The following is a 16583-nucleotide window of genomic DNA, read 5'->3' on the forward strand; positions in this document are numbered from 1 at the left end:
AACTGTAAAGTTTGGTGGGGAAGGAATAATGGTCTGGGGATGTTTTTCATGGTTCGTAGTAGGCCCCTTAGTTGCATTAAAGGGAAGTCTTAACACTACAGCATACAATGACATTCAGACGGTTCTGTGCTTCCAACTTTGTGGCAACAGTTTGGGGAAGGCCCTTTCCTGTTTCAGCATGACAATGCCCCCGTGCACAAAGTGAGGTTCATCTAGAAATAATTTGTCGAGATCAGTGTGGAAGACCTTGACTGGCCTGCACAGAAGCCCTAAAATCAATCTCATCGAACACCTTTAAGATTAATTGGAACACCGACTGCGAGCCAGGCCTAATCGGCCAATATCAGTGCCTGACCTTACTAATGCTCTTGTGGCTGAATGGAAGCAAGTCCCTGCAGCAATATCCCAACATTTAGTGGAAAGCCTTCCCTGAAGAGTGGAGGCTGTCATAGCAGCAAAGGGGGGACCGACTCCATATTAATGCCCATGATTTTTGGAAGGAGATGTTTGATGAGCAGGTGTCCACATACTTTTGGTCATGTAATGTATATTCCTTTAGGTCTGGTGCTGCGGGTTTGGCGAGGTGAGACCAGGGCGCATGTTGGCGCGCACTTCACAACAGTGGCGACGGCGTGCCAAGAAAGATCCAACATGAAGTGAGGGAGGGAGGAGCAGAAAGAACATTTTCAATTATAAAAAATCACGTGGAGAGAGAGAGAGGACCTGATTTAAAAGCTCTGAATGTATATCGTCTATCTCTCATGAGAAGGCGAGTCTTAAAGTTCCATCAGAATGGGCAGTCTCTCCTCAGACGCAGCAGGACGACAGCAGCAACGGGTCATGGAGAGGTGTCCGTAGCTTCACAAGTACGGACCAACCGTCGCTCCTCTTCTACTTATACGGGTTTTAATGTGCTTTAATAACGATACTATGCATCACTGACTATACTATTGTACTTTTAACTGATATTTTATGGTGTATTGCTGCCAGTTTGTATCAATTTGATTGTGTTAACCAATGTTGCTTAGCTGCTTTCAACAAATGCGCACGGGGATTATGAGAAATACGCAGGAGCAATGGAATAGCCTTAGCCTATTCTACGACGTTCACCTGTTATTTACGTTTATTTTAACATTTTGAAATGTGTTTCCAATAGCATAACTAGTAGTTTATATGATTTAATATAATATAAGACAATGTATTTGTAAAACATGACTGAGGTTTCTGAAACAAGGAAATCATTTTCTATCACCCATGTATTGCCTATTCCTCTCTGTGCGCTAGTGTAGCTATAAAACTTATCATAACAATTCTACCTCTGCAAACTATTGTTTTACCTCTCTAGCCGATGAATGCGGTGGAGTCCACTGTAGTTCGTGGAGAAAATAATCACTTATGCAGAGTTTGCCTTTCCACGCTAGCGGGACTCCCATCGTCATCACGGTCCACTGCAGCGCGAGCATCACCTCCGCCACGGATACTCCCTCCGTGCGGTGAGAGCACAAGGCCGTCGGCGAGCTGCACACCGACACCGGAGAAAAGATGAACATCCAGGTCCTGCCAGACCACAAGCTGTCATCAGTGGCCCCGCTGAAACCCTGCAATGTGGAGAAGAAGGAAGTGGAACTGATACTGGTGAAGGACCAAAATGGGGTCCAGTATACCAGTTCGACCATCATGCCCACCCCCAGCACGCACGGCACCCCCTGCACGGCTGAGGAGCAGGCGGAGAGAGAAACATGGGGAAAGAAAATAGACTTTCTCCTATCCGTCATAGGTTTCGCAGTGGACTTGGCCAATGTCTGGAGATTCCCTTACCTCTGCTACAAGAATGGAGGTGGTGAGTGAACTGTTATAACTTCTGTAAAGACTTCTGTTAAGACTTTCCCAGGTTCCTTTGGAACTATCCTCGTAGAGAACCAGGCTTGGTATGGCAACGCGAGACTGCTTTGGAACTAATATCAAGTTTGTTTTACTGTTGTGAAATAACTTTCTTCGTGATGTTATGATAAAATCTGCCAATCTGTTAGTTTGTATGCTACCATACGTACCAGTGACTAGTCAGTGATTTTTTGAAATCCCCAAATAGCTTTGCGCAGGCTTTCTTGAGCCAAGAGGCTTTGCTGGTAAGAGGGAAACGGAAATACCTCATTGCATAAATTCATTCAGGTCAGTGTAGTTTAAGAGGAAAACGGAAATACCTCATTGCATAAATTCATTCAGGTCAGTGTGGTTTGACTCAACTGCAAATACTGTATCTTGGTGCAACTGTATCTTACTGTAAAGGGTTGACTCATAACCCATTCACACCAGTTGCTGGCTCATAAGTGCTTTATTGCTGATGGCACATGTTAGGAAATATTTAAATACTCACAGTTGAACAGATAGCTATGCAAATATGTTAATAATTAATAATTTAATGTAAATGTGTCTAGATAAGCGGGCCGCATTCGGTCTTCACCGAGGTCTGAGGGGGGGGGGGGGGGGGGCACACTTAAAATGTATTATATTTCCTCGCAGTCAAAATTTGCTCAACAATTGTTTTTAACTATTGGTTTTGGAATTTTGAATGGGCTCGAGGGCCAGATCCAGCCTGCAGGCCTCGATATGTGGTATTGACCATTAAGAGTTACAGCCTGATCTCATAATCCAGACTTAACATAGTAAAAATGTATCCCTGACACTCAAATTAGTATGACATGTTACTTTTGGTATGGTTACAGATGGTTTGGGTGGGTGGGCGTGTAATGCTAACTTCTAGAAATCCAAAGGTTGCGAATTCAAATCTCATGACAGACAACTTTAGCTCATTTGTAACTTTTCAAATACTTGCTACTTTGCAAATACTTAGCATGTTAGCTAACCTTTCCCAACCCGTATTTTAGCTAACCTTCCCCTAACCCTTTAACCTAACTCCTAACCTTAACCCTAACCCCTAGCCTAGATAACGTTTGCCAGATAGCTAACGTTAGCCACCTAGCCAACTAGCTAGAATTCGTAACATATCATAAATTCTGCAAATTCGTAACATATTGTACGTTTTGCTAATTTGTAACATATACGAATTGTGATTCTTAACATATACTAAATGTAATGCCTCAGATTTACGTACAGAATAATACAAAATGCTCTGAGACCAGGTTGAGAGTGAATAATAATGGCTTAGGCATATTTCAGTGGCTCAGTAGTGGTGGTGGAACAAGTAAGCAAATCACTTGAAATATGTGTGCTGCATTTGTTTGATAAGAAGAGTTTTAGATAACATCTGTTAGAAGTGCCAGTCACGGTTATCACAAATCTGAAGAAAGAACAACAAAGCAAAGGCTAACTACAGAGATTATTGATTGCCAACAATGACCAAATCAAATGACCAAAACAAGAGAAAACATAAAAATTGCACCTGAATATATCTATAATCGAGCCGAGTGAATGTTAATTACAAAGTGACATTTTGGGTTTGCCACCACAGACCTTCAGTAGCTTGTTGTAATAACAGTGATTACTAGTGTTTACTAGATTTCCTGTCCCCTTTGGCAGCATTACACTTCACATGGTGAAAATAGACATGTGTATCTTTATCTGGTGAACTGTGTTGCAATGTTGTGTCCTGTGGTGCCAACTCTTCAGCTGTGGGTCATGTTCATTTGGCGCTCTCTGAAAGGCTTTAATGCAGCCCAACGCTCAGCTCTTTGTTAAAATGTTGCATACAAGATATTTTTAATTATACCAGATGAAGGGAATTTTATTCTTCCTTGAATTCACTGGAACATAAAAAGCTACCAAGCATGAACAATTCACTGTCTGTGCCTGGAGAGTCCATGTCGATGTCTGTTTCATGTGATTTTTCTTTAGATATCATCATCAACACAAATTGCTAGGGCGAAAACACCCACAAAATGCTAAATATGTTGTCTTGGCTGCAACACAAATGCCAAAAGGATCACATTCAAAAACGTTGTTTTGTGGGTTTTTGTCGTGATTTCAGGTGCCTTTCTAATCCCCTACATTCTGTTCCTGGTGATTGCTGGGATGCCTCTGTTCTATATGGAACTAGCCCTGGGACAGTACAATAGGGAAGGAGCTGCTACAGTCTGGAAGATCTGCCCTGTCTTTAAAGGTGAGCTTTCTCTCTCTCTCCCATCTCTGTATTCCATCTCTTTCCTGATCTCTGCCTCATCTCCCACCTCTCACGTTCTCAAGGCTCCTGGCCTCTCTTTTCTTCTCTATCTTTGAACATCTCTCTCTTTTTTCACTCACCACTTGTCCTTTCCCCTCCTTCCTTTCCCCGCTCTTTTAATGTTCCTTCCCAGTGGGAACACCACATCATTTCAATTTGGACAATGTGGACAAGACATTGATGAATGAGATTGCAACCTATATTCACCCACTCAAAAAGACTGCCAAAAGTTTATTGAAGGCGCACAGTATTCCGGATAGTAGCTCATATCCCGCTTAAGGTCTTATTCGGTATAAGCTGTTTACATGCATCTTTGATATTTTGTCAGTGTTATGGATCCCCATTAGCTGCTGCCAAGGCAGAAACTACACTTCCTGGGGTCCAGCAAAAGTTACGGCCGTAATATAGATGATATATCCCGCTCATGAGTATACCTGTATCCATGAATAAACGGAATACTTATAATTTAAGTTAATTTAGGTTAAATGGAATAGTAACTGAACTATGGACACTGACTGTAGGCCTATAACCTCTCACATGTAGTGTAATATAATATTAACTCTTGCAGAACTATGCATTTCTTGCAGTGAAATTATACAACAAATGTTAATTTTGTCTCGGGAACAGTAGTTAAGAAATATAATTGATTTATTTCAGCATCTCTTGATAAAATGCAAATGCTTGTGTAATGTGTTATCTTTCACACTGTTATGCAAGCAGACAGTATTTCAACCACATAAATTATGCACCGAAGACGAACTAAAGTCTTATCTGAAACATGTTTCCTCGTTTTCTCAGCTTTTCATTTCCTTAAAACAGGTCAAACTGATGCCATTTGGACAGACAACTTTACCGGTGTTAACTAGATTACTAATGCATTCATTTTATCCATGGAAGACATTATTCTGGTGAGCACTACTTTATTTAGTCTTCTGGGGCAACAAGTCATTTTTTTTTATATAACCTTTATTTAATTAGGCAGAAGATGTAACTAGGCAGAAGTTATGACAGAAGAGAAGCTGCATGTATGAATCTTTAGTTGACAAACAAATGGCAAATGCTGGAAATTATAATATGGCCTCCCAAATGTCGGAAATTATAAGCAGAAACGTAATTTAAATTGTAGTAAATTAATTATAGTATGCTAAATTATTATGGAATTCTTTGTGTGGATCGAACTGAGCAGGTAACCTACTTTTTGAAGTGATTAGTTTGACAATCAGATGAAAACATCATCACACAACACTCCTGATATGTGAAACTGAGCCTGACAGCACAGACCACAGAAACAACAGTAAATGGGATAGGATGTTTACATGCCACAGTATCCCGTCTTAAATCAGCCTGTCCCAGGCATCTTATCCAGGTTTCTTATAGCCGGGATTCAAGCCTTTTCAGGTTATTGTAAACTGGATGTGATGTTTATATGCGTCAACTCAAACACAGAATACTTGAGTATCCTGAATAATAACGGGATATTGATGTGCATGTAAATGTGGTCAGTATGCGTTCAACCATCTAAAAGCAAAACCAAATTCCAATGGAAAACCAATGTCTGATTTTGGTTTCGTTGTCACCTAAATGTGTATTAATGCACTTTAAGCCATTTAAAAGCACAGCAAAGTTGAAATGGGAACACAGTGACAGTGATTTTGCTGATTAATACAACAACTTAATTTGTTATCACAGTGCTTCATGTAATAGCACAACCAAATGACCTGAATTGCAGTTGAGATTACATTAAAAGTATATTCATGATGCAAGTGATCAATGCTGTTGGAGTTTCCGGGGAGATTATTATAGAAATTGTGAAGATCTCCACAGACCTGCGATCTTCAACACGTCCGCTTTATATGATTACATAAGAAGACATTTATAGTTACAGTATCACCATTTGAAGGAGATGTATCTTCTGCTTGGAAAGTTTCATCTGTGCCACTGAGTCTGGCTTTAATTCCAATTTCGCTTGATTTCAAATTTAGTCTACAAGTTTATAATGAATATGTTGGATTCAACAGCTTCATCTCAACCAAAAATCAAAGTTATAGAACAGGACAAAATCAAACACAACTTTATTTAAAGTGCATTTGAAGTTTGATTTGATTTTGTCCTGTTCTATAACTTTGATTTTTGGTTGAGATGGAGCTGTTGAATCCAACATATTCATTATAAACTTGTAGACTAAATTTGAAATCAAGCTAAACTTGAAATCCTAGGCCTATTTATTGTCTATTTTTAAGTTGAATTGAAACAATAGCGGTTGATGCAAAGGCTATATAGGCCTAAATAGTATCATTAATGCTATATGTTAAACCTCTGTTAAACCTACCCTTTGGAAATGACTTTAATAGCAACAGTGAATCTATTTCGTTTTTAAGTGGAGATCTCTCATTCTCACGATAGCACAATGGTGTCAGTGATACATTTCAAAGCAAAGCTGGGCTTTTTTAAAACCCTGGTTGGGAGACCAAAGGGATAGCTGTAGATAGAGACATTCTCCAGTAAGAGGTGCTGCCCAGCCTATCATTTATTATGCTAGTGGATATAACTCAACATACAAATTCAACATGTTTTATTCAAGCTTTGTCTACGCTGAAAATTGGTAACTATGACGACATAATCCTTTGGTTGAAATTTCACCCTCAAAACAACAGTTTTACCAAACTCAATGTATAGTATATTACACACAGAGTCCACGTCACAATATGTTGATAAATTACATTGAAACAACGTTGATTCAACCAGTTTGTACCCAGTGGGTTTTCCCTATAATCTCCTTCGTTCATCTCTCCTTTCTCCTATATACAGTACCTCTCTTTTTCATTTTCCCATCTTCAGCTCTCCCTGTCCACTTTTCCAAAAGCCTTGATCAGAGGAGCGAGGAAGGAGAGATGTGGTTTTTTAGAAGTATCCAGTAAATCTCAAGACACTGTACAACAATAAACATACAGTTGGCATACTGTTACCACACACACCATGACATACTGTTACCACACACACCATGACATACTGTTACCACACACACCATGACATACTGTTACCACACACACCATGACATACTGTTACCACACACACCATGACATACTATTGTTACCACACACACCATGACATACTGTTACCACACACACCATGACATACTGTTACCACACACACCATGACATACTGTTACCACACACACCATGACATACTATTGTTACCACACACACCATGACATACTGTTACCACACACACCATGACATACTGTTACCACACACACCATGACATACTGTTACCACACACACCATGACATACTGTTACCACACACACCATGACATACTATTGTTACCACACACACCATGACATACTGTTACCACACACACCATGACATACTGTTACCACACACACCATGACATACTGTTACCACACACACCATGACATACTATTGTTACCACACACACCATGACATACTGTTACCACACACACCATGACATACTGTTACCACACACACCATGACATACTGTTACCACACACACCATGACATACTATTGTTACCACACACACCATGACATACTGTTACCACACACACCATGACATACTGTTACCACACACACCATGACATACTATTGTTACCACACACACCATGACATACGGTTACCACACACACCATGACATACTGTTACCACACACACCATGACATACTGTTACCACACACACCATGACATACTGTTACCACACACACCATGGCATACTGTTACCACACACACCATGGCATACTGTTACCACACACACCATGACATACTGTTACCACAAACACCATGACATACTATTGTTACCACACACACCATGGCATACTGTTACCACACACACCATGACATACTGTTACCACACACACCATGACATACTATTGTTACCACACACACCATAACATACTGTTACCACACACACCATGACATACTGTTACCACACACACCATGGCATACTGTTACCACACACACCATGACATACTGTTACCACACACACCATGACATACTGTTACCACACACACCATGACATACTGTTACCACACACACCATGGCATACTGTTACCACACACACCATGACATACTGTTACCACACACACCATGACATACTGTTACCACACACACCATGACATACTGTTACCACACACACCATGGCATACTGTTACCACACACACCATGGCATACTGTTACCACACACACCATGACATACTGTTACCACACACACCATGACATACTGTTACCACACACACCATGACATACTGTTACCACACACACCATGACATACTATTACCACACACACCATGACATACTGTTACCACACACACCATGACATACTGTTACCACACACACCATGGCATACTGTTACCACACACACCATGACATACTGTTACCACACACACCATGGCATATTGTTACCACACACACCATGGCATACTGTTACCACACACACCATGGCATACTGTTACCACACACACCATGGCATACTGTTACCACACACACCATGGCATACTGTTACCACACACACCATGGCATACTGTTACCACACACACCATGACATCTGAACTGTTGAACCTGAAAGCTTCACCAGAAGTTTACAGGCAGTGTTGTGATTTATAGTATGTTACACATTAAGTCTATTGTATATTGTTGTCTGGCCGGCAGGGATGTCCTTGTCCCATTGCGCTCTAGCGACTCCTGTGGCGGGCCGGGCGCATGCACGCGGACACAGTTGCCAGGTGTACGGTGTTTCCTCCGACACATTGGTGTGGCTGGCTTCCAGGTTAAGCGCGCATTGTGTCAAGAAGCAGTACGGCTTGGTTGTGTTGTGTTTCGGAGGACGCATGGCTCTGTGTCCATACGGGAGTTGCAGCGACAAGACTGTAACTACCAATTGGATACCACGAAATTGGGGAGAAAAAGGGGTAAAAGTAAAAAAGATAATGTTAAACTGACGTTGTTAAGTTCATCTGCTGCTTGTTCTGATGGTAGAGTTATAGCACATCACATCTTGCTCAAATAATACATTGAATCAGGTGAAATAAGTGGTTGAATCCTTACATTTCCTCAAGTTCTTTTTTTTTACATAATACTAGCTGGTATTCCACTGCTGTGCTTGTTTTTCAGTAGTCTCTGCTGTCCAAGGTCTTGTGGATACATGCTGCATAGTTTGGCTTGATATTTGTGTTCCCTCACACATACACATTTATGATTGGCATTACACAGGAGTAGCAGCATTCCACCCTCTGTAACCCTATGTAACCTACAGTATGTAACCATCTCTCTTTCTCTCTGCTCTCTCGCTCTTTGTTTCTCTCGTTCATATCCCTCCCTCCCTCCCTCCCTCAGGTGTGGGCTACACTGTGATCATCATAGCGTTGTATGTGGGTTTCTACTACAACGTCATCATAGCCTGGTCCCTGTACTACCTGTTCTCCTCTATGACCAGTGAGCTGCCCTGGCTCCATTGTGGAAACGCCTGGAACAGTCCGAACTGCACAGACCCCAAGCTACTAAACGGATCCTTCCTGGGCAACGGGACGTCTTATGCCAAGTACAAGATGACGCCGGCTGCAGAGTTCTATGAGTGAGTACAGTGGGTTCTGTCCTGTTCTATGAGTGAATACAGTGGGTTCTGTCCTGTTCTATGAGTGAGTACAGTGGGTTCTGTCCTGTTCTATGAGTGAGTACAGTGGGTTCTGTCCTGTTCCTGTTCTATGGGTGAGTACAGTGGGTTCTCTCCCTGTTCTATGATTGAGTACAGTGGGTTCTGTCCCTGTTCTATGAGTGAGTACAGTGGATTATGTCCCTGTTCTATGAGTGAGTACAGTGGGTTCTCTCCCTGTTCTATGAGTGAGTACAGTGGGTTCTGTCCCTGTTCTATGAGTGAGTACAGTGAATTATGTCCCTGTTCTATGAGTGAGTACAGTGGGTTCTGTCCCTGTTCTATGAGTGAGTACAGTGGGTTCTGTCCTGTTCTATGAGTGAGTACAGTGGATTATGTCCCTGTTCTATGAGTGAGTACAGTGGGTTCTGTCCCTGTTCTATGAGTGAGTGCAGTGGGTTCTCTCCCTGTTCTATGAGTGAGTACAGTGGGTTCTGTCCTGTTCTATGAGTGAGTACAGTGGGTTCTCTCCCTGTTCTATGAGTGAGTACAGTCGGTTCTGTACCTGTTCTATGAGTGAGTACAGTGGATTATGTCCCTGTTCTATGAGTGAGTACAGTGGGTTATGTCCTGTTCTATGAGTGAGTACAGTGGGTTCTGTCCTGTTCCTGTTCTGTGAGTGAGTACAGTGGGTTCTGTCCCTGTTCTATGAGTGAGTACAGTGGGTTCTGTCCCTGTTCTATGAGTGAGTACAGTGGGTTCTGTTTCTGTTCTATGAGTGAGTACAGTGGGTTCTGTCCTGTTCCTGTTCTATGAGTGAGTACACTGGGTCCTGTTCCTGTTCTATGAGTGAGTACAGTGGGTTCTGTTTCTGTTCTATGAGTGAGTACAGTGGGTTCTGTCCTGTTCTATGAGAGATTACAGTGGATTATGTCCCTGTTCTATGAGTGAGTACAGTGGGTTCTGTCCCTGTTCTATGAGTGAGTACAGTGGGTTCTGTCCCTGTTCTATGAGTGAGTACAGTGGGCCCTGTCCTGTCCCTGTTCTATGAGTGAGTACCGTGGGTCCTGTCCCTGTTCTATGAGTGAGTACAGTGGGTCCTGTCCTGTCCTGTTCTATGAGTGAGTACAGTGGGTCCTGTCCTGTCCCTGTTCTATGAGTGAGTACAGTGGGTTCTGTCCCTGTTCTATGAGTGAGTACAGTGGGTTCTGTCCCTGTTCTATGAGTGAGTACAGTGGGTCCTGTCCTGTCCCTGTTCTATGAGTGAGTACCGTGGGTCCTGTCCCTGTTCTATGAGTGAGTACAGTGGGTCCTGTCCTGTCCTGTTCTATGAGTGAGTACAGTGGGTCCTGTCCCTGTCCTATGAGTGAGTACAGTGGGTCCTGTCCTGTCCCTGTTCTATGAGTGAGTACAGTGGGTTCTGTCCCTGTCCTATGAGTGAGTACAGTGGGTCCTGTCCTGTCCTGTTCTTGACCTGTGCCTCTGATGTGTGTCTTGAGTCTGACCCTCCTCTGTCGCGGAATCTAAAAGATAAATAAACCAGCCTTTTAACATGTTTCTCGTTGGGATAGAGCTGACCTACTGTGCCAAATATGAACTGTGTCAAAATAAGTATTTTCATTAGAGACTAAATGTGTTAGAAGTAGGCTTAACCTTTTAGAATCTTGGTTATTTAGTCTGGCCACTTTTTGAAGTGGACATTGTACACTTAAGCATTTCATAAACAGGAAATAACTGTTTTTAAATGTATTATTAATGGCGTGTACAGTATGGCAGGTCTTCATAAATCAATATTTAGTTAGTGTACATCAGTGAGTGGACAGCAAACTGACCACACTCACTCTCATCACCTGCCGTGAAACCCCTGCTTACTCACTCTACATCTTACCAAGACTGACCAGTATGAAGTCTAAAGTTCTGGAGTGGCTTGAGGAATAGATAAGCTTTGGACTTCTGCAGAGTCACAATCTTACAGTGTGTCTTTAAGCTTCTGGGCCCTTGTCTCATTGAAGAGTGACTTTTACCATTCAGTAGATTCTGATGACGTGGCTCAATCTGCTTACATGCTGAGCAGAACGTGTTCAGGCAACAAAGGCCTTTACTAAGCAATGAATCTAAATTGAAAGTGTTTTTATTGACTATTATTGCATCTCTGCATGGTACCAGTGTATATGACACTTCATTTTAGGTTACCAAAATTCCTGGAACTTTCAATAAATTCCCCGGTTTTCCAGAAATCCTGGTTGGAGGATTACAGATTTCCTGCTTATTCCCTCCTGATTCCAGGAACCCGCCTTTGCAGAATTTCGGGAAAACCAGAGAATTTATTGAACGTTTCAGGAATTTTGCAACCCTACTCATACTCAAACAATTCAACTGTGAAGTGGGCCGCTGTCATTAAAACTTTTGTGCAGTATCCCCAAAATGTCTGAAGCCATCCGCCCATATACCGATTGCTCTACAGAAAGGCATAAAAAGCTTAGATGCTGCGTTTGAAGTTGACACGAAAAGCCCCATCCGTTTGCACTTCAAAGAATTCCTTTCCAGAGTTCTCTGTGAAGATTACTTCTGCAGCCCAAAGGAAGTCGTCTGAAATGACTGGGACATACAGCAGCATCCTTATCCTGCAGCTGATGTGCAGTACAGAGTAGAGCGCCAGGGAGGCACCAACAAAACATTCTAAGCTTGCATTCCAAACTTTACAAGTGCACTATATAAGGAATAGTGAGCCATTTGGGACTCAGCCTAAGAGTGCGTGACAGGCGGCCAATAAGAGCAGATGAAAGACCCTCTACCAGAATGCTGATCTGCATTGATGTCTTGTGTGTTTATGTAATCAACATCTCTGGATTTCCTCCAATGTTTTTCTCTCATCAATCCCTCTAAACCTGAATACAGTCAGTTCCCGTTACATCCTATTTTCTTTCTTTTAGCATAAAATCGCACTCATTCTTTCGACCCAGTGATGTAGTGGTAAAAAAATAGGTGGGTAAACTCTGATCGCCATCTGTGGTGAATAAAGTTACTCTCCGTATACTTTCAATGCCTTTTTGTGCAAAAGGTGGGTAAACTGTTGTGGGAAAAAAGTTAGGTGAACAACGTTTACGTGCGTTTACCCTCCACTTAACCACTGCTTCTACCGTACTGTAAGAATTATTCATAGACCTTCAATTCTTGGTAGTTAAAGGAAGTCAATGGAGTCAAGTTGGTTCCTTTATCAGCATATCTTCCTGCATTTATTTACCAGAAAATGTCATTCTTTGTGTACTCTACCATCTTCACAGACCTTAAATACTCATTTGGTCGTCTCTCCTTCCAGTTCTCTGCTGCCAATGACTGGAACGAACTACAAAAATCTCTGAAACTGGAAACACATATCTCCCTCACTAGCTTTAAGCACCAGCTATCAGAGCAGCTCACAGATTACTGCACCTGTACATAGCCCATCTATAATTTAGCTCAAACTACTACCTCTTCCCCTACTGTATTTATTTATTTTATTTATTTTGCTCCTTTGCACCATATTATTTATATTTTAACTTTGAACTTTCTTCAAACTACAAATCTACCATTCTAGTGTTTTACTTGCTATACTTTATTTACTTTGCCACCATGGCATTTTTTTTGCCTTTACCTCCCTTTCTCACATCATTTGCTCACATTGTATATAGTCTTATTTCTTTCTACTGCATCATTGATTGTATGTTGTTTTACTCCATGTGTAACTCTGTGTTTTTGTATGTTGTCGAACTGCTTTGCTTTATCTTGGCCAGGTCGCAATTGTAAATGAGAACTTGTTCTCAACTTGCCTACCTGGTTAAATAAAGGTGAAATAAATAAATAAAAAAAACGGCTCTATCAAAGAGCTTTAGGTCCATACTCCCCTGAGAGCCACTATATCCCAGTATTACTGTAGTTGATTCTAGACAGGCTGAATGAAAAACACAGAAACCCAAGCAGTGGGAGCTCTAGAATAGACAGTGATTTTTCTCTGACAACACTTCTAATCTCATTGTATATTTCAGTCAGGCCTTGTGTGGGGGACATAAACCCCTGCTCCCACAGAGCACCAGGAACAGGAACAAGGCCATCAGACCACTGCACGCTGCCACTGCACGCTGCCACTGCACACTCTGGGAGAGGTCACAGTGACTGAGTCAACATATTTCTCTCTCTCCTTCTTTCCCTCATTTTCTCCCTCTCCTTTCTCCCTCTTTCTCTTTTTTTCTTCTCTTTTTCTTCATCTTTCTCTCTTACATTCTCTCTTTCTCTCTCATTTTTCCCCTCGTTTTCTCATTTCTACCTCTTTCTGTCCTTTTCTTCTCTTTTTATTTTTCTCCCTCTCTTTCTTTCTCTCTTTCTCTCTCTTAATGTCTCTCTCTCTATCTCTTCCCCTCATGTTTTCCCTCTCTATTCTTTCTCTTTCTTTCTGACGTCAGTTTGCCTCCTTATGTAATGAGCAGTGATCTCTGAGAGTCTCAAGGAGCTGCAGGTGTTCTTAGTTCTGAGATATGGAGATTTGATCCTCCTGTATCCCCTAGAGATGAACAGAGACAGAGGAGACATTTTCTCAAGAGATTTTAGAGATTTGAGGGCATGTGGTTAACCTGTAACATTCAACACACACACACACACACACACACACACACACACACACACACACACACACACACACACACACACACACACACACACACACACACACACACACACACACACACACACACACACACACACACACACACACACACACACACACACACACACACACAGCTTACTTTTCCTTTGCTGCTGCATTGCTCTGGTTCTCACACCAGGCCACGTTGATGTGCTGCTGTGTGATGTGTTGCTGTCCTCTCCTCAGCTGACTGAGGATGTGCTAGGCCCTCATTTCCTCTCCTATTAGGCCTTTATTATTGGTTTCATTGATCACGGCTGCCCTGCAATCTGTGGTGCTGCAGTGCAAAGGTCCCTGGAGTATAGTCATTAGTGTCATGGCAACGTCCCGGGGCGGAGACACAGCAGGTGTCAGTTACAATGCTATCACAGGGGCTCAACATAGCTATCAACACCTAATGAGAGACTAGGATTCTCAGAAACCAAGCTGGGCTACCGAGAGGCTGGGTAAATATATACCTTCTGTGTTGATGGTGCTGATGGGTTGTCTCAGCTTATATCAATAAAGGTCAATCAGTCATGTCAATTTATACAGTTTGAGTACAGATCAGTTTGTTATATTAATTAGAGAATGCCATCAATAATATTACGCACAGTCAATGTAATGAAATATCCTAACATTTTGAGGACACTGCAAAATGTTCAGATATTTCAATACATTGACTTTGCGTAATATTATTGATGACATTCTCCAATTAATATAACAAACTAATCTGTTACTCAACAAATTATCTGTATATTTCTACCTTGAAATAGTGAAATAGTGATAGTGGATTTGGATGTTTGAAGCAGGTGTTTATAATTGCAAGCATTGCTTAATTAAATGGCGAGTGAAAATCCAGTCCAAATGAAATCAACACAAATTGAGAGCCATTTTATTCTATTAGCAGCTCAGATTATCCATTAAATAACTATTAGATTATCAAAAGGTTAGAACTCAGAACACCTCCATTGGAAGTCTCACACAACCTTTATCGGTCTTAATTGAACAAGTCCACTGCTGGGACATCAATAGGTCATGTGTTCCAAGTCTAGACATTGTGAACACTAACAGGGGATCTGAAACATACACCATGACCCGCTCAGACTTCTCTTTCCAATACCTTGGATAAAATGCCTTTTTAATGATACATAAGAAAATAAGAAAACAGATTTATTTTGAATCAAACATCAAATCTTGAAATCACGTCTTGAAACAACTAACAACTAGACATGTCTCCCCCCAACCAAATTCTCCCCCATCTAAATACTCCCCCAACCAAATTCTCCCTCATCCAAATACCTCCCCAACCAACTACTGCCCCAACCAAATACTCCTCTCAACCAAATACTCCCCCCAACTAAATACTGCCCCAACCAAATACTCCTCTCAACCAAATACTCCCCCCAACCAAATACTCCCCCCAACCAAATACTGCCCCAACCAAACACTCATCTCAACCAAATACTCCCCCCAACCAAATACTCCCCCCAACCAAATACTCCCATTAACCAAATACTCCCCCCAACCAAATACTCCTCCCCAACCAAATACTCCTCCCCAACCAAATACTGCCCCAACCAAATACTCCTCTCAACCAAATACTCCCCCAACCAAATACTCCTCCCCAACCGAATACTCTCGCCAAACGTACTGTAGACACTTTCTACCCCTCTGCCCCTAACATATTGCTTTTGTCAGTTCCAAGAAAGCATTGACCCCATATTATCCCTAACCTGATTTGACCCTTTCCCCATACCACCAAATGATTTCTCATTCACTGAGTAATGAGAATGTGTGTAAACTAGAAATGCTTTTAGGCCATTGTTTTTCTGCCTTGTTTTTTTAAGCACACCCCATTGTTCACTGAGAGTGTTATTTAAAAAATATATATATTTCACCTTTATTTAACCAGGTAGGCTAGTTGAGAACAAGTTCTCATTTGCAACTGCGACCTGGCCAAGATAAAGCAAAGCAGTTCAACACATAAAACATCACAAAGTTACACATGGAATAAGCAAACATACAATCAATCATACAGTTGAAAAATCTATATTCAGCATGTGCAAATGAGGTAGGATAAGAGAGGTAAGCAATAAATAGGCCATGGTGGTGAAGCAATCACAATATAGCAAGTAAACACTGGAA

The 16583-nt window shown here is 41.6% G+C and overlaps 1 protein-coding gene across 2 annotated transcripts in view; it reads left to right on the top strand.

Annotated features, from left to right (window-relative positions):
* The first annotated feature begins 572 nt into the window (after positions 1 to 572).
* LOC115167015 (sodium-dependent noradrenaline transporter) overlaps positions 573 to 16583 on the top strand; it is a 57413-nt gene continuing 41402 nt past the window's right edge. The window contains exons 1-4 of one of the 2 annotated variants that reach the window (XM_029721022.1): positions 573 to 866; positions 1346 to 1840; positions 3986 to 4117; positions 9523 to 9760. In XM_029721022.1, the coding sequence (XP_029576882.1) occupies positions 1543 to 1840; positions 3986 to 4117; positions 9523 to 9760 (668 nt within the window). In that variant the 5' untranslated portion in view covers positions 573 to 866; positions 1346 to 1542. The remainder of the gene's footprint in view (positions 867 to 1345; positions 1841 to 3985; positions 4118 to 9522; positions 9761 to 16583) is intronic. The other variant, XM_029721021.1, reaches the window with a different exon arrangement.

Source organism: Salmo trutta, chromosome 29 (assembly GCF_901001165.1).
Source record: "Salmo trutta chromosome 29, fSalTru1.1, whole genome shotgun sequence".
Classification (NCBI taxonomy): Eukaryota; Metazoa; Chordata; class Actinopteri; order Salmoniformes; family Salmonidae; genus Salmo; species Salmo trutta.